A 22,556-nucleotide genomic window follows, 5' to 3' on the forward strand; every position below is an offset into this window, starting at 1 on the left:
GTTAAATTAAAATGTAACTTTACTAAAAATTGATTAGTTTTACTGTTTGCAATCCCTTCTTCCAAAACATAGTGAAATTTATTATTTAGTGTATGATCTCCTGAACTAGCTGGTTATATATTAATTCTGTGTAAAGTATACTGGTAACACAGATCTTATCTAATATAAAATGTATACTATTGCCTAAAAAGCCTGTCCCCCCCCAAAACACTTAAGCTTATCTTTTTAAAATGTGTTACACTGTGTGACCATCTCTTATCTCACTCAAATTTGTGTATCAAGAAGAACTTCAGAGAAGGCTGCCTTGCCAGTTATTTGCCTAAGCTGTTACCTGTTGGTTTTTTTTTTTGTTTTTTTTGTGTGTGTTTTTTTTTTTTATTACATTTCATGTTTGGTAGCCATGTGTAGCCCATTTGTGACATTCTAAATCCACCCTAATCTCGACCCTTGTCTACCTGTTGAGAAGGAAGAATACTGCATAAGACTTACTGTTACTGGTACATCTGTTATACCTGCATCTGTCATTGACTGGTTCATCTTTGCTTCCCTGGACTTTACCTATCGCCTGTTCAAGTGGCAAAAAATTTTCTTCTGGGCACAATCTGTTCTTGTCAAGGCTACAGCTTCAGTGCTGTCCAAATTAACGCCTCTATTGATAAAATAGGTCTGTGCTACAAAACAGTTGTGTTTATCTCTGTAGTGATTTATTTATTTTTAATCTTCCACTGAAGGAAGAAAGAATGTAAACGTGTCTTTTTGTGCTTTATAACCACAAATAGCATAACATGATAAAAAGTGTACCTTTATTGGCTTGAGGCAGTGTTTTTAAGTTTTAAAGATGAAAGGAAAGTTTAGATAATTGTTATATATGGCATTATTTATATTGGTGTAAGATGGAAAAAGTAAACAAACATTATCCTTTGTACTGCTTAACTAAAGGTGTCATCTAAATAGAAAAGTTAGGGATGGAAAGAATAATAATTTTTAAGGTTCAACTAACAGCTGTGTCTTTCCTTTTTATCCAGGCTTCAATATGGTGGGCTTGGCCAGCTTGTTGATGGAGTTCTGGGATTGGATGATTTCCTAGAAACCAAGGAATTAAGAGTGTGGCCTGGTTATGATTATATGGGTTGGAACCGTGAAGAAGCAGGAATGGCCTATGTGGAGATGGAATTTGATTTTGACCAGCTACGCACATTTTATAGCATGCAGGTGCAATAACAGACCTAAAAATTTATAAGTCAATAATCACATCAAAGGTTAAGAGAAAGGCAGCACAAACAGTCAGAACATTAGTTTTCCTTCTGTCCATGTGCTACCATGAAGAGGTCAATTATGTTGAACTAAAACATACTTTTATTTTTGTGCATTTTTCAGTCAGTTACATTTAAAAGTGTCTGCTTCAAGCAGATATAAAAGATACACATTTCATCTTTTAATTTATGAACATTTCATTTTGAAATAGTACAGAATTGTTGTCATGTTTCTTGACCTATTCTCATGCATTCTCAAAAATCTTTTTATGCTTCATAGGTACACTGTAACAATCGTTACCAGGAAGAAGTGAAGATCTTTCGCTATGCGGAATGCATTTTTAAGCGGGACCTAGTAACTCAGTGGGAACCTGATGAAGTCCGTTTGTCTGTGGCAGTGGATATGAAAGATCCTAGTGCTCGTACCATCATCATGCCACTCCAAGAAAGAGTTGGTCAAATGATCCGTTGCAAGTTCTTTTTTTCAGATAACTGGCTGCTTATCAGTGAAATCTCTTTTGTTTCAGGTAAGTCTACATCTTTGAAGACTAATTGACCATTTTATATATTGTCAATGGTGCCCAGAGGACAAAAAGACCAATTCATAAAATGGGTTTGAGAGCCATGGGTTAACCTGTTTAATGAAGCTATTGTTGCTTTTATAGCAAATAAGAGCTGCAATAAGAATTTTGGTCAGCAATTTCTTGATTTCCTAAGCTGATTTCAATATGACAATCTTTCTGTTCTTTAGCTCTTTTATCTTGGATTTGCTGGCAGAGGCAGGCATGGGACAGGGTTTTGTTGATGTCACATGGCCTCCATTTGTTCAAGGTCTTCTGGTTGGGGGCAGAAGCAAAAGGATCAGTGAACCATTGTGCATCATCCATCGCCTTCCTCTCTGTTCCTTTTAGTCCCAAGCTCAGAAGAGACCAATTTTGCTTGTGTTTGTGGCTATATCTGCAGAACGTGTGTGTGTGTACTTTAACCGTGGGTTTGAATGTTTGTCAATAACGGAGTGCACGTAAATACAGTCATATATTTACTTATTCAAGAACAACTTGAAAAGACATTCAATCTAAACTTTATTTCTATTTAAACTGTTTTAACGTTTAATCTCATGGAAATCAAGATGTTTTAAATATTGACATTATACTAAATACATAGTCAAATACTTCAACAGGAGCATTTATTTATATAGGACGTTTTCATCCATGAAGGTAGCTCAAAATATTTCCAACAGTAATAGCTAAAGAGAGTTACAAAAAGAAAATGGAAAAACTAAAGAGCATTAATGTGTAAAAGTTTTTTTTAATACAGTAGAAAAGAGAAGCAAAACATCCAGTCTAATAAATAAGTGCAATGGTCAAGTAATTATGCAGAAGTAGAAAACAAAAACTGGAGAAAATAAACCTTAAAGGATTAAGAGACTGTCCAGCCCCTTTTGGGCATTCAATAGTATATAAGTGTGTCAAAATTATGAAAGTTAAGGAGTTTTGTTCATTTTCTCAGAGTCACTTGTGGCTACTGAGTACTTGGTCAAGGTCGAACTGGCACATAGTATTGCCATCAAGGACTGGGGGGAAAAAAACAAATTGAGGATTAGTGACCAGTCCATGAAACATAAAGTAAAATTGCATTTCATGATAACAGGGAAGATTAAGAAAGAGCCAAATTCAAAAAGACAGGTTTTAAGTAGTTTTTTTTTTATTTTGTTATTTTTTTTAAGTGTTCAGCTGTACTGGCCTGGTATATTTCTAATGGCAAAGTACAGTACATTATTCTGGATTTTGGTTGCATAAAAATAAAATTCCACCTCACCAAATGTTTAATGTGGGCAGCATGGTGGCGCAGTGGTAGCACTGCTGCCTCAAAGTAAGGAGACCTGGGTTCGCTTCCTGGGTCCTCCCTGCGTGGAGTTTGCATGTTCTGCCCGTGTCTGCGTGGGTTTCCTTCGGGTGCTCCGGTTTCCCCCCACAGTCCAAAGACATGCAGGTTAGGTGCATTGGCAATCCTAAATTGTCCCTAGTGTGTGTGTGTGCCCTGCCCTGGGTTTGTTCCTGCTTTGCGCCCTGTGCTGACTGGGATTGGCTCCAGCACACCCCCTTGACCCTGTGTTTAGGATATAGCGGGTTGGACAATGACTGACTGACAGTTGTTTAATGTTTCACTGCCTGAATAATATGCAAGCCAGTGTTAGAGGATACAAGATTGCGCTTAAGAATGTAGGGGAAAGACAAAATTAAAGAAGGTGCTAAATTGTTTATGCACAATTAAAGGAAATTTAAAATCAGTCCTTAAGGAGACATGCAGTAAGTGTAATGATACTAAGACCTGCAACGTTACATGACAATGTTATAAAAATAAATGATTTCCTTGGATACTGGGTCAGCAACTTCCTGATCGTCAAAGAAGCAGATATCGTTCTTCGGATAGAAACCACAACCCTTTTCTGTGGTGTTCAAATTTATCTCCATTGGTGCAACAGAATGGTCACAATCCTGACATGGGCACACCTTTTCTCTGCCTATATGGGTATAGAGCATCATCCATCTATATATATAAAAATGGAATGGGTGGGTCGTCGGGTGGGCCTTTTTTTCATTCCGTCGTTTTTTCGACGTTTTGAAAATGTAGAATGATTATTTGATTTTTTTGTTTTTATTTGATCGTGTCTATGTAGCCGCCGTCGTAATAAAGTATCGCTAAAATCGTCATTTATCGTAATTTATTTTTGACGTATAACGTCGCCGTCGTCGAGGTCAGTGATACCAGTGCAAAAAATCTGCTTACGGTTGAAAGACACGCCCTACTCACTGGACAGTTAAAAACACCAATCAAACTAACGATGACATCAAGTATTACCCAATCAAAAGTAGGAAAGGAGGCATCTTCATAAAATGCGTGTGGGATGATTTGCATGAGACGCTGCTTTAAAAAAAAAATGATAAAAAAAATACGGGATAAATCCCGTCCAGTATTGATTCAAAACTGGACGCGCAATTTCATTCTCAAACGCGGCACGATTCCGTATTTTAAAGTTAAAAAGACCAATCAAACTAACGATGACATCAAGTATTACCCAATCAAAAGTAGGAAAGGAGGCATCTTCATAAAATGCGTGTGGGATGATTTGCATGAGACGCTGCTTTAAAAAAAAAATGATAAAAAAAATACGGGATAAATCCCGTCCAGTATTGATTCAAAACGGTACGCGCAATTTCATTCTCAAACGCGGCACGATTCCGTATTTTAAAGGACGGGTGGCAACCCTACAGTGCCAGGTAACCACCCATACAATCACATTGTGATTCAGACTAGGAATGCAATGAATGTAATTACCCCGATCTACATACAAGGCGAAAGTCTTGCAACATTCAAAGATGATGGTTTGGGATAAGTACACCATACAACATAAAAGAGCTTATGAAGCCTTCAACCGAAAAAAGCAACATCTCAGAGATCGTAAAAAAAAAAATAGGAGCTAATGTCGTTTTACTCGCTGTAGATTTTAGTCAAACATTACCAGTTATTTCACGAGGGAGACCAGCACATCAACTCAACGCGTGTTTAAAATCCATGCTTCTCCCACGCTCGGTTATATGTCGCGTGTTCTCGGGTAGGTGCACCAAAAAATGTATACATTTAAGCATGTAATGGGCAAACAAAAAATGAGGTATACCCAAAGGCACAGCAGTAGTACTTAATGTAACTTTACTTCTTAAATGTTAATGTTTTACTGTTTAATAATTTATACGCTTCTTATATGTTGTTCAAATTCTTTTATCAAAATACCACTGACAGCGCAATGCACGATAACATCGAGTGAATACACCATACGCATCCGCCCATGGCTGCCCTGCTGTGCGCAGATACGACTTGATTGTACAATAAAATAAAATAAAGATAAAAAGACTAAAACAATCATCACCCATAAAGCGGATAGTAGACGTGACGTACTATATGTGTAACACATTTCAAGTGTATAGGTGCAACGGTTTGCGAGCTACAGGTCATTTAAAATCCTGGACAGACACACAAATTGCCACGGTAGCAAATTACAGAAGAAGATTTTACTGTTTAATAATTTATATTTATATGAAATGTGCTTCTTATATATTACTTCATATTCTCATATGATAATGATGTTAATGTTTATATTGATTTCTGTGTTATTAAAACTGCATGTATGTGTGTATATGTATACGAGCTGTATATACCCGGCGTTGCCCGGGGCAGAAGTAACCTAATCGGTCAAACACTTACATATATAAAAAAAGCGAACCTAATCGGATAAACAGCTTCATATATACAGAAGCGAACCTAATCGGACAAACAGCTAATCTATATACATAAGCAAACCTAATTGGTCAAACAGTTACATAAATACAAAAGCAAACCTAATCGATGAAACAGCTTCATATATACAGAAGCGAACCTAATTGGTCAAACAGTTATGCATGTGCAGAATGATTTTACAAAGATTATGCGTGTTAACAATCATTAAAAAGAAAAGATTGAGGAACTCTTCTTCTATATGTGATAAAGCTGGATGAAGCTGACTTGACGAAGACGTAGGTGGCATAGATTGGTTTTTCTAAAACAGAAGAAAAAAATGAGTATCTATTATTATTTTAAATTAGAATGAAAATGAGAACCTTGATTACAGATAGATTATCCGTATTAAAATATGTGCATGAATAAACTTTTGCTAACTCTCTAGCAAAAGTTTATTCATACAAATTGGCATGGGATGGCTTTGTGAAAAAGTAAAAATTACATAAAAATACATTGAGAATGCGTACTTCGATTTGACTGAGATTATCTATAATGATCAAAAAAAAGTTTACTATGTTTTTTTTTCCATACGGGAAGGATGTAAAACCTTACATAGGCACCCTTCAGCCCGTACTGAAGGGTAGTGTCAGATTCTTACTGACTAAAAAACACCCTTTTTATTCCACAGCTACCCCAAAAACCACTATTAGGCATTACTTTGGGGTGGCAGTAGTTTAGTTATGAAACAGTCTTATTAGTGGCTTCATCACATATACAAGAAGAGTTCCTCAATCTTTTCTTTTTAATGATTGTTAACACGCATAATGTTTGTAAAATCATTCTGCACATGCATAACTGTTTGACCAATTAGGTTCGCTTCTGTATATATGAAGCTGTTTGATCGATTAGGTTTGCTTTTGTATTTATGTAAATGTTTGACCAATTAGGTTTGCTTATGTATATAGATTAGCTGTTTGTCCGATTAGGTTCGCTTCTGTATATATGAAGCTGTTTGTCCGATTAGGTTCGGTTTTTTTATATATGTAACTGTTTGACCGATTAGGTTTACTTTGGTATATATGTAAGTGTTTGACCGATTAGGTTACTTCTGCCCCGGGCAACGCCGGGTATATACAGCTCGTTGAATATGAAAAAGAACAATATCCTTTGAATATTGAGGGTGGCTGCATTGCCATGACATTTTGGAGCATCTTAAAGTGATGTGGTTGTAAGTGAAATAACCACCTGGGTTTAGAATTATAAAACTTGCATGAGCACTACAAGATGTTCAGAATGTTAGTATGCACTTTCTAGACAAAAGTCAGGATTTTAAAAGAAAACTTGATCTTATTTATGGTAACTCAGACACATCCATGTGCAAAATTTATAAAAAGTGGGAAATGACAATACCCTTGATCAAACAGGAAAATACAGCCAAGCATGCTAAATGATGTGTCATGTATATATTTGTATTACCGACCCGTTATTATAATGTGTTTATGTGACAAACATATTAAACGCAAAAGTGATGAATATGATGTATAGACTCTATTTAGTTCCCTTTTTACAGGGCCAATGCTGCGTTTTTGCATTGAAGACCTTTTTTATTTTTTCTTTAGTTTATATCGGCTACCTGTATTCTTAATGAGATACTGTTTGTACCTAACAACACCAACAACATTCATTTATATAGCACATTTTCATACAAATAATGTAGCTCAAAGTGCTTTACATGATGATGAAAGAGGAAAAAAAAAACAAAATAAGAATTAAAATAAGAGAACACTAATTAACATAGAATAAAAATAAGGTCCGATGACCAGGGAGGACAGAAAAAATAAAGAGCAATGTTTCCGCTAAGCTGAGTGTGTGAGCTATTGCTCATACATTTTAGGAGCATCACTCACATATTTTACTAGTTACTCACAAAAAGACCTGACTTTCAAACAATAAACCCCTATTAAACTAAGAATATCTCTCTATTGTAAAAAAAAAAAAAAAAAAATCCTGTGGAAGGGAATGACTAGGAGACGATACGGAAGATAGTTAAAAGACCCGCAAGGACCTTAAACATGAGACATTGTGCCAAGAGATTGACCCAGGACCATCTCGCGATGACGTAGAACATGACATTCTTGCAAGACACGCCCTACTTACAATCTATCAAATAAGACACCTGGGCAACAAAACATTCAGTCTTGTGAAGGATTTGAGCACACATAGATCCAGGGCTCTCAGCGCATATAAAGCATATAAGGACATCCATCCATCCATCCATTTTCCAACCCGCTGAATCCGAACACAGGGTCACGGGGGTCTGCTGGAGCCAATCCCAGCCAACACAGGGCACAAGGCAGGAACAAATCCCGGGCAGGGTGCCAACCCACTACAGGCATATAAGGACAATACATTATAAATGAAATGTCGACGAGTAAGTGAAGAAGAAAGCAGAGCGGAGAAAAGAGACTCAAAAACGTTGGAGAGAAAAAAGAGCAAAAAAGAAAAAATAATCTAGGTGCAAATTCAGAAAATAAGGCAAGTACTTATCAGCCCGTAACAAGTGGAGTTGAAACAAAGCACATCCAATCGGGTTCAGAGTTAAAAGACAGAGTAAAAGACAAAGTAGAACATCATAAAGACGTTCACAAACGTTGGCACTGTACACATGCAGAGCAGATTATGAAAGCAGTGGAATTTGAAAGGCTCCCAAAAAAAAAAAAACATATGCGCGATGCAAATGTGGAGAAAGTTAAAGAATATGAAAGTAGGAAAATTAGAAACTATAAAAAAAAAAAATAAAGTAAAGATCGCAGTAGCGCAAACAAACAGAAATTAATACTCGAAAAAGGGAAAATAATAACCACGGACCAGGTGTCATTGGAAAAAAAAAGCAGGACAAAGCGAGGTCAGAAATAAAAGACAGTAGAAAACAGAGTAAAATGTCATAAAGAGGTTACAAAACAAAAGGGACCAAACACATGCAGAGCAGGTTAGAGATAATTCAGGATAGGTTTCTTTGTTTGGAATTTCAGCACAGACAAAGCGATCTACATCATCAGTTAATTTTTTTTTTTCCCAAAGTAACCAATAAATGCATGTGATGTAAAACACGTTTTTGAAATTCTCTGACTTCAAAGCCTTACAATATTTACATACTTCTGACATATCACCTGTGTCCATATATTCGATCTCTATTCGCCTTCTTGTTATTTCTCCGAGTAAGTTCTCTTTTTTTGTGCTAATGCGATGTTTACTTTTTTTTTTTTTTTTTTGACACTGTTGTTTTTTTCTGGGGCGGCACGGTGGCGCAGTGGGTAGCGCTGCTGCCTCGCAGTTGGGAGATCTGAGGACCTGGGTTCGATTCCCGGGTCGTCCCTGCGTGGAGTTTGCATGTTCTCCCCGTGTCTGCGTGGGTTTCCTCCAGGCGCTCCGGTTTCCTCCCACAGTCCAAAGACATGCAGGTTAGGTGGATTGGCGATTCTAAATTGGCCCTAGTGTGTGCTTGATGTGTGGGTGTGTTTGTCTGTGTCCTGCGGTGGGTTGGCACCCTGCCCAGGATTGTTTCCTGCCTTGTGCCCTGTGTTGGCTGGGATTGGCTCCAGCAGACCCCCGTGACCCTGTGTTCGGATTCAGCGGGTTGGTAAATGGATGGATGGATGTTTTTTTCTGCTTTCATATTCTGTATCTTGCTCTGCATGTATTTCGCGCCTACGTTTTTTTGAGTCTTTTGAATTCCAGTTTTCATAATCTCTAACCTGACAAAGTCATTAAACGCATGTCACAGTGACCTCATTTAAGATTCAGCATATTGGGACTCGAAAGATTCCAAATATTGTTTTTACATAAGTTCTGAAATAAAAGTGAAACTAATGAAAGAGCAACAATTCAAAGAAAAAAAAAAATCTTAAGTATGTATTTGGAAAACCAAACACGGGGGTTGGCGAGTAAAGCGAGCAGGCGGCGAAGCCCCCTAGTTACAGTATATATAAATTAGTCAAACTGCAACAATTACTCATCTGATTTTAAACGACTTTCAAACAAAATTGTACTATATAAAACGATCTGCACGGTTGTTTCTTTGTCACTTTAACCATGACTAAGTGAAAATTTGAAGAAATTTTACGTAGTACATTGAAGAAACAGTGTTTGAAGTGTAAAATGGAATGGCTGACCCCTGTTTAGCATCAGACAGAAGGTACCTGCATCTGGGAGAACTTTTTAACTACTATGGTATAACTTGCAAAATATGTTTGAAAGCAGGATCTTTTAACAATTAGACTTCAGGGAAAGCATGGAGCAATTGGAAATTGGACCGTCTCAGTTTGAACCAGAAATCTCATACCAATTCAGTCACAAGACGTAAAAATCAGTTGGGTTTGTTGAAAGAATAAAATAAGATTAACAGGATCTAAGCAAGAATGTGAAGTCAGAAAAGAAAGTATGTACAGTGGAACCTCTAGATACGAGTTTAATTCGTTCCAGCACTGAGCTTGTATAGCGAATTTCTCGTATCTAGAACAAACTTCCCCATTAAAAATAATTGAAATCCAGTTAATCCGTTCCGCACCCCAAATATATTAACATAAAAATCAATTTTCCTAACAAATAACACTGATAAATTATATATACTGTAGTCTACCTTTAATAAATAACACTGGTAAATAATATAACTGATTATTAAAAGAATCAAAACAGGTGTCCAAAGTGCAGTAGAGCATTCAACAAATCTTTAAATAAATAATCCTTAAAACAGTTGTGAGTGGAGGTTTAAAATACACAAGAATAACAATCCTTTAACACGAGGTTAAAACGTCAAAAGGATGCAGTCTTTATAAAACAGATGACAATCCCCGGTGCTGCTTCTCTGTTAGCGTCTCACCTGCGGGCTCTGCAACAGGCGAGACACTCTTAATGCAGCTGACCTTCTCTACACCGTCCTGCTTCAGCTGTTTGGCTCGCCTGTTCAGCTACACGCGAGCCTGCACACACACACACACACACACACTCACACACACACACACTCACACACACACACACACACACACACACACACACACTCACTCACTCACTCACTCACTCACTCACTCTCTCTCTCTCTCTCTCTCTCTCTCTCTCTCTCTCTCTCTCTCTCTCTCTCTCTCTCTCTCCGCCTTAACCGGCTCGCGCTTCTCTATATATGCGGGGAGGACATGGCAGCTGCAGCCCATCAGCCACAGGAACAATCATGGATGTGGGCAGTTTCCCACCTGTGCACTTAAGTGAGAAATGCAGACACCGCAGATCGCGGCTCGCAACTGCTACCACGCCCCCTCGCTAAGCCGCGAGCTATACCCACAGCCTGGTTCGTGGCTCGTTACGCGAGCCAATGCTCGCATTTAGATCTGAATTTTTCGCTCATACTTTCCTCATATTTTGAATTTCTCATATACAGAGGTGATTGTATCTCGAGGTTCCACTGTAGCAAAAACGAGCAAAACCTGATGAAATTAAAGATGTGAAAATAAATTCTTCTGTGTTTGCGGCCCAGGATATTCATGATTATATTGCCAAATGTGTAAAAGTACCAAATATAGTCCTTGAGGCTGATCCTCCAATTAGCTGTGAATCACCCAATCTCACTGAGATTGCACATAATAATAATAATAATAATAATACATTTTATTTATATAGCGCCTTTCCCATGCTCAAGGCACTTACAGAATATAATAAAGAACGGCAGCGTATACAGTATATAGCATTGTACAAACCAGATAAATAAATAAAGAAGATTAAGACAGTGAATTCTGAAAAAAAAAGAAACAGACAACATAATTGATGGTCTAGCATACACACACAGGTTATATTAGCATCTTGACAGAGAAGTAAACTGAGAGAAGGGTAATAAAGTCAAATAGAGCTAAAAGCCTTCCTGAACAGATGAGTTTTGAGTTGTTTTTTTAAAAGAATTCATGGAGTCAGCTGACCTGATTAATTTTGGTAGGTCATTCCAGAGTCTGGGCACTATACAGCTGAAGGCCCTGTCACCCATGGTGTGTAGATTAGTGAGGGGCACAACAAGATTGCCAGAATCAGAGGACCTTAGTGGGCGGGCAGGCACATAGTGATGGAGAAGGTCACTGATGTAGTTTGGCGTGAGGTTTTTTAAGGCTTTGTAAGTTATTAGTAGGATTTTATATTCGATTCTGTAAGACACAGGGAGCCAGTGGAGACGGAGCAGGATGGGTGTGATGTGCTCACTGCTGCTGGTTCGAGTAAGGACTCTTGCAGATGAGTTTTGAATAAGCTGGAGCTGTGATTTAAGATTAGAAGGGGCACCTGCCAGTAGGGAATTACAATAATCAATGCGGGATGTGATAAAAGCATGGACAAGTTTCTCAGCGTTAGAAAAGGAGAGGAAGGAGCGAACACGGGATATGTTACGGAGGTGAAAGTAAGAAAGTTTCTTAATGTGATTTATGTGGGCGGAGTAAGAGAGGGAGGAATCAAAAATGACACCAAGATTTTTTACAGTAGAGGCAGGTCTGATGAGATCACCGCCAAGATAGACTGGGAAGGAGCTCATTTTATTAAGTTGCATTTTAGTCCCAATTTGCAGGAGTTCAGTTTTACTGCAATTTAATTTTAAAGAGTTCTGCTCCATCCAGGTTTTAATTTCACTAAGGCAGGTTGTGAGCTGAGAAAGCTCTGATGAAGTTTCACTTTTAACATTGAAATAGAGTTGAGTATCATCTGCATAAAAATGATAACCCAGTCCATAGCTACGGATAATATGGCCAAGGGGAAGCATGTAAATACAGAAAAGCAGAGGACCGAGGACAGAGCCTTGAGGGACTCCTTGTGTGACTGGCGCTGAGCTGGATCTGCTCTTGCCAAGACTAACAAACTCTTGCCTATCAGTCAGATAGGACTTGAACCACTGGAGGGCAGTGCCAGAGATACCCAGCATGTTCTCCATTCTGGAGAGTAGAATGTCATGTCTGACTGTGTCAAATGCTGCACTGAGGTCTAACAGAATTAATATGCTGGGTTGTCCAGAGTCTGCTGCCATAAGCAAATCATTGGTTACCCGTAGCAGAGCAGTTTCACAGCTGTGCCTTGCCCTGAAACCAGACTGAAAGGTTTCCATCAAATTATTAGAGGTTAGGTAATTGGTGAGTTGGGAAGCTACAACATGCTCAAGAACTTTTGACAGGAAAGGTAAGTGGGAAATAGACAAAAATTGTTAAGATTGTCAGCATCAAGACCAGACTTTTTTAACATTGGGGTTACAGAAGCAATTTTAAAAGTGAGTGGCACATAGCCAGTGTCAAGGGATGAGTTTATTATTGTTGTAACAGTCGGGATTATGGCATGAAGGCAGGATTTAAGTAGTGTGCTGGGGATGGGGTCCAGTACACAAGTAGTTGGCCTCATGTTACAAAGCAGGTTATTAACAAACGCAGATGTGACTGGTGAGAACTTAGAGAAGGAGCTGGATGGAGTGGGAAAACAGGGAGAGATATAAACAGATGATGTATTTATGTTAGTTGAATTATTTAGATCATTAATTTTGTTACGGAAAAAGTGGAGGAATTCCTCACAGACTTCAGTAGAAGAGGTAGTTGGGCCAGATGCGGGTTCGAGTAGTTTATTAACTACAGAGAACAGAACCCTTGGGTTATCGTGGTCACTTTCTATTATTCTGCCGTAATGGGTGTTCTTGGCAGAAGTCCGTGCTTCTCTGTAAGCTCTTTGGTGGTCAGAGAAAACCTGGATGTGCACGGTGAGGCCAGTCTTACGTGACATTCTCTCAAGGTGTCAGCCAGCTGCTTTCATAGATCACAATTCTAAGTTATACCAAGGAGCTGAACGTTTAAAGGAAACCTCCTTATGTTTTAAAGGAGCTGTTTTATCTAATGCTGAATGAAGGGCTGAGTTATAGTGGTCAACAAGACTATCTAGTGTTGGTGGAATAGGTGAAGACAGTAAAAGATCAGAAATGGACCCAGAAAGGATAGAGGGACAGATATTTTTAAGGTTTCTGTAAGAAATTTGTCGTTTACAGGTAAGAGCAGGGAAAGGCAGTGAAACAGTGAAAAATACTGCTTTATGGTCAGAGAGTCCCAAATCAGTGCTGTAAATGTTGGCAACAGATAGTCCTGAAGTGCAGATCAGATCCAATATATGACCGCTAGAGTGGGTTGGAAAATCAACATGTTGTGTCAAGTCAAAGCAGTCCAGTAAGGATAGGAATTCATTCCTCAGTTTAGATGTGGGGATGTCAATATGGATGTTGAAATCACCAAGAAGGATAATTCTCTGAGAGTAAGAGCTTAGGTGGGTCAAAAGTTCAATCAGATCGGATAAGAAGGATGCATCGTATTTTGGGGGACGATAAAGAACAATGAGTGAGACAGGACCTGATTTCGTTATTAGTTTAAGAGCCAGGCACTCAAACGACAATGGACAGTCAATCAGGATTCGTTTAATGTTTAAGTCAGCTCTGACAATTACTGCAAGCCCACCGCCTTGTCTTGAGCTGCGAGGCTCTGTGTGGAAAATGAAACCAATTGGAGTCGCCTCTGTGAGAGACGCAAATTCGTTTGGTTTTTGCCAAGTCTCCGTTAAACACAGAATATCAAGTTTGGTGTCAGTGAGTTGTGACAGCACCAATGCTTTGCCATTAAGAGACCTCGAGTTAAATAGTGCAATGTTAGTTAATGAGGCTTCCTTTTGCACAGAGCCGCGATCAGGGTTTATTTCCACATAATGTAAATTTGGCACACTGACACTTCTATTTCCAGGGTCATGAGAAAGACGGCGTATTCCTGAGCAAATGCTGCCGGTGGTCTTTTCATTCGCAGCCCGGCGGTAGCGGCGACCTGACCCGCGATGTATATATTTCGGGCGTTGCAAAATACCGGCGTCTTTTAGGATGTTCCAGTCAGACCATTTGCTCTGGATAAACTGTTTAATAAGAAGGAGTTTGTCATGAGAGTATTTTAGCATGATACTGGGCAATACTTATCTGAATAGCACTGGAGAAGCAGCACAGCACAGCGGAACCGGTAGGACAGGCGGATGTGGTAGCGTAGGTGAGCGGCGATAGCAAAGCAGCAGAAAGCATAGCAGGAGGAGGTAGCAGGATTTGGAGGTTCCAATACACAGCCACAAGGAGTAACGCTTGGTAATTTCAGGCGTGATCGCCCCAGAGCCAAAAGCCAGGTTAATATGAAAATCAGATCAGTTTCCAGTCGTAGAGTACTGTAAGATGAAACGGGAGCAGATCAGCATAGCGAATTTAATATAATCACGGAGACAGATCATCCCGAGGTCCTAGATTGCCAGGTACAAAGAAATGTTCGTGGGTTCTCGTCCCGTGATCCACAGACTCGGCTGTTCCCAGTCAAAGTAGAGTTCATTAATTCTGTAAATATTAAGCCAGATCCATACAATTCGAGTCAGCAGTATCCACGAACTATACGTACAATAAAAGAAATAAAACAAGCGTAAGAAAGTGTGTAATTAAGGTGAATTTTGTGAAAAGTGTTGTTAACAGGGAGGAGCGGCAACAACATCAGTGTGCCAGCGTCCCCTCACCTGTTGTTCACATGTGGTGAACCAACCGAGGGTAGGTAAGGTGGCAGGGATCTATGGTATCTGGGGTGAATTTCTCCAGGTTGGTGGTAAGGCTGTCCTCCTGGCATTGGAAGCATTTGGGAGACTGGAAAGGGAAGGGTGATCGCCTGGAACTAAAGAGGAATAGCACTGCTCACAGTGCTGGGCAAGGTCTTTGCTAGGGTCGTACTCAATAGGATCACCTACCAGCAAATGGAACAGTCTGGTTTTATGCCTAAGAAGTCTACCATCCTGGCACAGAGGGTTCTCGTGGAGCACAAATACGAATATCAGCATAGGTTCTTTTCAGCCTTTGTTGAGTTTCATAAAGTTGATCAAGCTGCCCTGTGGGACATCCTGACACTTTACGGGATCCCCTCAAGGTTGCTGGATATATGACCTTACATATCAGCACTGGTTAAGCAGCGTGTCACTTCTCGCTCTCTCAGAACATCAAGCACTGCTCGTCTCGAACCACCCTTAATTAAAAGAAGAGGACGACATGCATCAAGACTCTTTGCAGTGTTGGCTCCTCAGTGGTGGAACGAACTTCCTCTTGCTGTATGAACAGCGGAGACCCTCACTGTCTTCAAACGTCATCTGAAGACACACTTCTTTAAACAGCACTTGGGGGACTAAAGTCCCCATACTTTTTTTTTTTTCCTACCCTTTCTCTTTATAAAAAAAAAAAAAAAAAAAAAATTGTACTAAACTTACTCTTTTCTTCTAGCATGGTTTTGTGTACAACTTGGTCAGCGGTAACTTGTTTAACCCCTTCACCGCCCTCTGCCGGATATATCCGGCACCGCTGTTTTAATGCTAACGCCATACTGCCGGAATTATCCGGCACATTTGCCTGTGGTTATATGAATGCCTGGCAAGTAGTATAACTGACGGTTTGGCGTGGGTATTATTACTACGTTGTATTTCGACAAGTCTGTGGTTGTTTTGGCCGGTCATGTGACGTGATTCGCATGTAACAGCTGTGAATATGGCGAAACGTAAACTGACTTCAAGTGAGGCTTTGCAGGCGATTTTGGACAGTTCTGATCATGATTGTAGCAGTTCTGAAGAAGATTTTAGTGACAGTGATGAGCAGCAACGTGCGCTGCATGATATTGTGAATGAAGACGCATCAGATGACGGCGCTGAGTGGGTGTATCCCCAGCATCTCAGCTGGGCTGCTGCCCGTGGTGAACTACCTTTTCTGCATTCGTTTGAGGGAACGTGTGGCTTTATTGTTGATGTAAACAATTACACTGCTGAGCAGTTTTATGAGCTGTTTGTGTCACCTGATTTGATCAGACATTTTGTTCATCAGACAAATCTGTATGCAGCACAGTTTATTGAGAAAAATCCCAATTTATCTCCACATTCCCGTGTTCGTGCTTGGTTTGACACTGATGAAAACGAAATGAAAAAATTCATTGGGATTTTGATGTTGATGGGAATAATCAGAAAACCAGATATTGAGATGTACTGGTCTACAGATCCTATGTATGCAACACCTATTTTTGCAGCTGTCATGACACGTAACCGATTCTCTTTGCTGCTGAAATTCTTTCATTTGAATGACAACAGAAACGAGCCAGATAAGAAAGATCCAAACCGCGACCACTTGTTCAAGCTACGTCCTTTGATTGATCATTTATTTGAAGCATTTCAGTTGCCCTACATGCCAGGACCGTCAGTTGCAGTTGATGAAAGTTTATTGTCGTGGAAGGGCCGCTTACAGTTTCGACAGTATCTACCATTGAAAAGGGCACGGTTTGGTATCAAGATGTTTTGCTTAGCTGAGAATTCAGGTTACATTTATAGATTTTGTGTATACACTGGCAACTTGCACAACATTTAGTGGTCAATACTGCTTGAATAAATGTAAAAAATGTAAAAAAAATGTAAAAAAGTAAAAAAACAAAAATTGTTCAGATTTCGCCTGGCTTGGGGAATATTTAGGGAGTTGGCGGTTAAAGGGTTAATGACAGTAGATTTAATCCTAGCCTAAAAAGACCAAAGAACAGTCGTAGACTACTAAGCACTGTTGTAAGTTGCTCTGGATAAGAGCGTCTGCTAAATGTTGTAAATGTAAATGTAAATATCATGGCCAGCCTGTACACTGGTACTGGGAGTGCTGTGCAGAGTGGAGGCAGAACCTCTGTGTTTTTCCCAGTTGATTCTGGGGTTCGTCAGGGGTGTGTTCTTGCTCCTACTCTGGTCAATACTTGCAAGATCGTGGGGCATCTGTTGGTGAAGATCTGAAGTCACTGATCTTGACTTTGCTGACAATGCTGTGATCTTTGTGGAGTCAATGGAGGCTCTGAGCAGGGGTCTTGAGAGACTGAGCGAGGAGTCTGAGTGTTGGGGCTTGCGAGTGTTCCGGATAAAGACCAAGATCCAGGCCTTCTGCGGCGAGATTTTCAGCCTTGTCGAGAGGTTTACTTAACTCGACAGTTACATTCATGTCTCTGGTGACTCTTCCTATGTAGTTATTAGATCAATTGGGAGAGCATGGGGGTCATGAGGTCGCTGGAAAGGGGTTTGTGGCATTCCCGATATCTATGCAAAAGGACAAAGGTCCAAGTATTTGGAGTCCTGGTGCTTCCTGTCTTGCAATATGGTTGTGAAACATGGATGCTATCCAGTGACCTGAGACGAAGACTGGACTCCTTTGGTTCTGTGTCTCTTTGGAGAATCCTTGAGTATTGGTTGTCTGACTTTGTGTTAAATGAGCGTTTGCTCATGGAGTCCTGAATGAGGCACATCACCTGCATTGTGAGGGAGTGTCAGTTATGGCACTATGGCCATGTGGTGCGATTTCCCCAAGGGTGATCCGGCTCTCAGGATCCTCATTTTTGAGGACCCAAGTGACTGGATCGAGTCAAGGGTATGCCTATGTAACACCTGGCTGTGGCAGATAGATGGTAATTTCCGGACAGTGGAACTGGACCGTGTGTCTGCCCTGGGGGTTTGCCAACCAGGATCCCAAGTTATTTAGTTGTGTGGTAGGTGCAGCAGTGCTCTGTACCTGTGCATGCTTCCCACCCTGACCTGACCTAACCAGATAGTGGAAAAAGTGTGCCTTTGAGTTCATTGAGGGCATAAATTCAACAATCAAAACCAATGTGTTCAAATTTGAAATTCAGCCTACCACACTAGACTGACAGTTTTAAAAATTTTAATTTTATGTATTAAATTTAAGAATGAAGGGAAATCCATTAATAATAAAACTTTGTTCACTGGCATAATAACATTAACAACATCATGTGGCAGTTTATCTGTTCTTTGAGCTATTCAGCAGTTTTTAATGAGAAACAAGTTAAATTTAAACCAGTTGATAATGTTTACCTTGGATGGTGCATCAGTCATGCAGGGCAAATGAAAAGGTTTACCTTCTCTTTTGCAGTTGTCCATTCCATATGTATTAGAGCTACATTGTTTGGCTCTTTGTGAAGACCTGGGTATAGATGATGATTGGAAAGACATTCCCCTAATGGGGGATATCGAGACTTTGCTATTTACACCATTTTCTTTAACAGATGACAAAATTTGAAAGACTGTCAAAGCTGCAGAGGCAGATGTGATTGTGTTTAAAACTCTAAATGAGGTTCAAATCAAAGATTGAGAAAAATATTAGTAACTGTTTTAGTTTTAGTAACAAATGTAATGAAGATGAGCATATCCAAAATGCTACTTTTTATGTCACTATTGAGTTACCACAGTGACCTTTAGGTTACCTCTAAGTTTTCTTCCTATTTTTTGTGTGCAGGTAGAATTACGTATGACTAGAACTTTTATCAGTTTAATCTGAGGTGTAGCCAAACCCTACAGCCTCTTTAGGATGCTAACAGCAGACTCAAACTCATCAAGGAAGATGGAGGAGAAGGAAGTGCAAATTGAGAACCACTTTGCCCAACAGAATAATAAAGCTTATTTGTAGGTTGCCAAAGTATAATACTTTAAAACGGTTTTAATGTTTTCTCATGAGCACTCAAATAACAAGCATACAGTATTATGACTATACAGTGTACATGACAACCCAAAATTCCATGCTTATTTTGTATAGAATTTTTTTATACTGGAGACTATCACCACAAAGCAGTCAATTATAAAGTATGTAACACTTTTAAAACCTGACAAAGTCACTGAAACGTCATTTAAATAAATCTATCTTTATTTTATACTAGCCATGTGTGCCCAACTACGTCGCGCGTGTTAAAGTTGTCTGTGAAGGGCTCCCTGTTTAAATGCGGCTGCCAGTCATGAACTGGGCCCTTCGTCGCACAGCATTATGATTTTTTATAAGGGAAACAAAATTACGAAAGAAAACCCTTGGACATTGATTCGATAGGAACGGCCTACTCGGAATCACTGTCCGAATAATAATTATGTGGTGGTGTAGGAGCATTTCTGCTTCTCTCCGTTCACAGTCCGTCTCGTTTTCACAACACTGTCATTTCCTCTCACGATCTCTTCTCAACCTTTCTCCAATCTCGCAGGTTGCTTTGTGGCAATCCAAAGAGTAAGGCAATATACACGGAGCAACGGTTATAAAAGGGGGACACATTGGTATCCAGGCTCTTTAAAGCATAAATAGGGATCACTTCACTGACATGTGAGCAAGCCACGGTACAACTGTGAGACGCGCAGCACTCGCTGGCTACAACATAACAATAATAATTTCCGGAACGTGCTGTTACGTTGTCATTCATTTTACCCACTGTCTTTCTTTCATTCATATGTTACGTAGGCACGTACCTTTTATCTTCGGCAATCTCATTCTCTAACCAGGCCTCAGGAGCTAACCAGCGTAACACTGTCCACCACCCCTTTCGTTAGTCCAGCACATTGTTGATATCCGTGAGTAACAACAACGTACTAAACTGGAAGGTGGTCTACGCATGCGTGGAATTCGCGGACAAACAAAGATCAGGATCCAAATGAAGATTATATATAAAGATTAGTTAATTTAAAGCACAACAATTTGTTTAGTTTGAATGTCTGTGTTTTGAGGTGTGACTGGAGTACTACAGTCTTCAGTAGTATACAGTAATCCCTCACCTATCGCGGGGGTTACGTTCCAGAGCCCCCCGCGATAGGTGAAAATCCGCGAAGTAGCGACCTATATTTATTTTATTATTTATACATATTTTAAGGCTTTATAAACCCTTCCCACACTCTTAGAAACCTTTCTCACTCTCTTGTTAACCTTTCCCACACTCTTATAAACACTTCCTATGCTCTTAAACACTTTCTACATTCTTAAACACCGCAGACCAACACTGCACACTGCACTCAGCGATCAGACGTCAATGTGTCTGCACTCGCTTTGTGAAGGGGGGCAGCTGAACTCACGCTGAGCAGAAATGGACTTTGTGCTGCTTCTGCCAAAATGCCTGCTTGTCGCTCTGCGTGTTCGGAAGGAGGAGGAGTGTGTGTGTGGTTTTGTGAGGGCTGAACGCACGTTTGCTCAAACCCCCCTCCCCGGAGGCGCAGTTCGCATTGTCAAGGGGGTGGGGAGCTGAATGAACGCTAAGGAGAAGTGGACTTTGTGCTGGCTTTGTGCTGCTTGTTGCTCTGCCTGTCAATAATTTAAAAGCCTGTACATCACCAATTTTCCTGTCTCACTGTCTTGTCTTGCGTGAAGTTAAAATGTTTTATAATAGTGAGATGTTACTCATATCCTTAGCCCGACATCCACATATCATATGTGTTAACAAAGTGTGTTTTATAAGTTTACATGTGTTTAAAGCATGTGGGATGGGTATTTTAAGGCTTAAACTATAAAAATGTTTATTTATATGGTCTTTCTATATCGCGGATTTTCTCCTGTTGCTGATGGGTCTGGAACATAACTTCCGCGATAGGCGGGCAATCACTTGTATTTAAAAACCCGCGAAGTCGTGAATCCGTGAAAAGTGAACCGCGAAGTAGCGAGGGATTACTGTAAGCCTGGAGGAGATTCTTAATGCAATGCCTATGTTTTAGCTGTCTCTCTACTGCCATCTACTGCTGCTTCTTCTAATTCATTCGCGGACAAACAAAGATCAAGATCCAAATGAAGATTATATATAGCGATGGCTCCTGTGACAGAGACCACTGTTGCAACAGAGTAATACATTTTTCATATAACGTCATTCATAACCAATTCATGACAAACAATCCATCTTGCCTTTAATAACAGGCATTATAACGGCAAAACAAACTGACATATAAAACACCTTTGAAAGCTAACAACATTTAATCAAAATTGTGTTTTTATGTTATATGGGCCCCTTTTATAGGCCAGTATTCCAAACAAGTTTAATGAAATGAATGGTCGTCTCCCAATTGTAAGCCTTCTTAAGATCTTAGATTGTTACAATGAATATAACATTTTCAGACTCGCTAAATGTAATTCATGGTAATGGGAGGCTGAAGCGTATTCTAATAGCACTGGACATGAGGCAGGGAACAACCCTGATCAGTATGCTAATCCAATTAGGAGCCTTTAATTAACCTAACCAGGGAATACGAGTGGAAAAGCAAAGTACCCAAATGAAAGCCCATGCACATATGATGAGAGTGTCAATTAGTCATACTTTATCATGTATAGTACCGATTACAGCAAGAAACACCTCAACAAAGTAATCCATCCTTAGCTACTGTAAGTGCTTGCTATATACACAGCACTACAAAAATATCACAGCAAATTCTCAACATGACCATCATTATTTTCTAACCACTTTATCCATTGCAAGATTGCAGGTACCTAAGTGTAAGACAGGAAGTTATCTAACCCATTACAGGGAACACTCAGTGAAGGCCAATTCTAAGTTATTGATTATCCTAACATTTTTAGGATTTAGAGGAAACGAGTTTGTTTATCTGTATATTTTCAGAATGTCAGTTGTATTTTCAGATTTCTGGTCAAACCATGGGCTGAAATTTCAGATGGTTTAATTTTGGACTTCCATAATTCTGCTTGATGTATAGTAGTAGAATGAGTGAGTTACGAAATGCCTTGATTTTGTTTAGATTAAAAAACTAACATTAGAACACTCTAGACGAGAAAAGGCCATTCAGACAACAAAGCTTGCCAGTCCTATCCACTGATTTCTTCCAAAATAACATTAAGTTTTGAAAGTCCCTAAAGTCTTACGGTCTGCCACACTACTTGGTAGCTTATTTCAATTGTCTATCGTTCTTTGTGTAAAGACAAACTTCCTAATGTTTGTGCGAAATTTACCCTTAACAAGTTTCCAACTGTATCCCTATGTTCTTGATGAACTCATTTTAAAATAACAGTCTCGATCCACTGTACTAATTCCCTTCATAATTTTAAAGACTTCAATCATGTCACCTCTTAATCTTCTTTTCCTTAAACTGTATAGGCTCATCTCTTTTAACCTTTCCTCATAATTCAACCCCTGTAACCCTGGAATCTGCCCAGTC

At 39.6% G+C, this 22,556-nt stretch overlaps 1 protein-coding gene across 1 annotated transcript in view; it reads left to right on the forward strand.

Annotated features, from left to right (window-relative positions):
• Positions 1 to 22,556, forward strand: part of ddr1 (discoidin domain receptor tyrosine kinase 1) — a 360,873-nt gene that overhangs the window by 247,563 nt on the left and 90,754 nt on the right. The window contains 2 exon segments of the mRNA XM_051920316.1: positions 1,026 to 1,212; positions 1,534 to 1,780. Of these exon segments, the coding sequence (XP_051776276.1) occupies positions 1,026 to 1,212; positions 1,534 to 1,780 (434 nt within the window).

Source organism: Erpetoichthys calabaricus, chromosome 1, assembly GCF_900747795.2.
Source record: "Erpetoichthys calabaricus chromosome 1, fErpCal1.3, whole genome shotgun sequence".
Taxonomy (NCBI): Eukaryota; Metazoa; Chordata; class Cladistia; order Polypteriformes; family Polypteridae; genus Erpetoichthys; species Erpetoichthys calabaricus.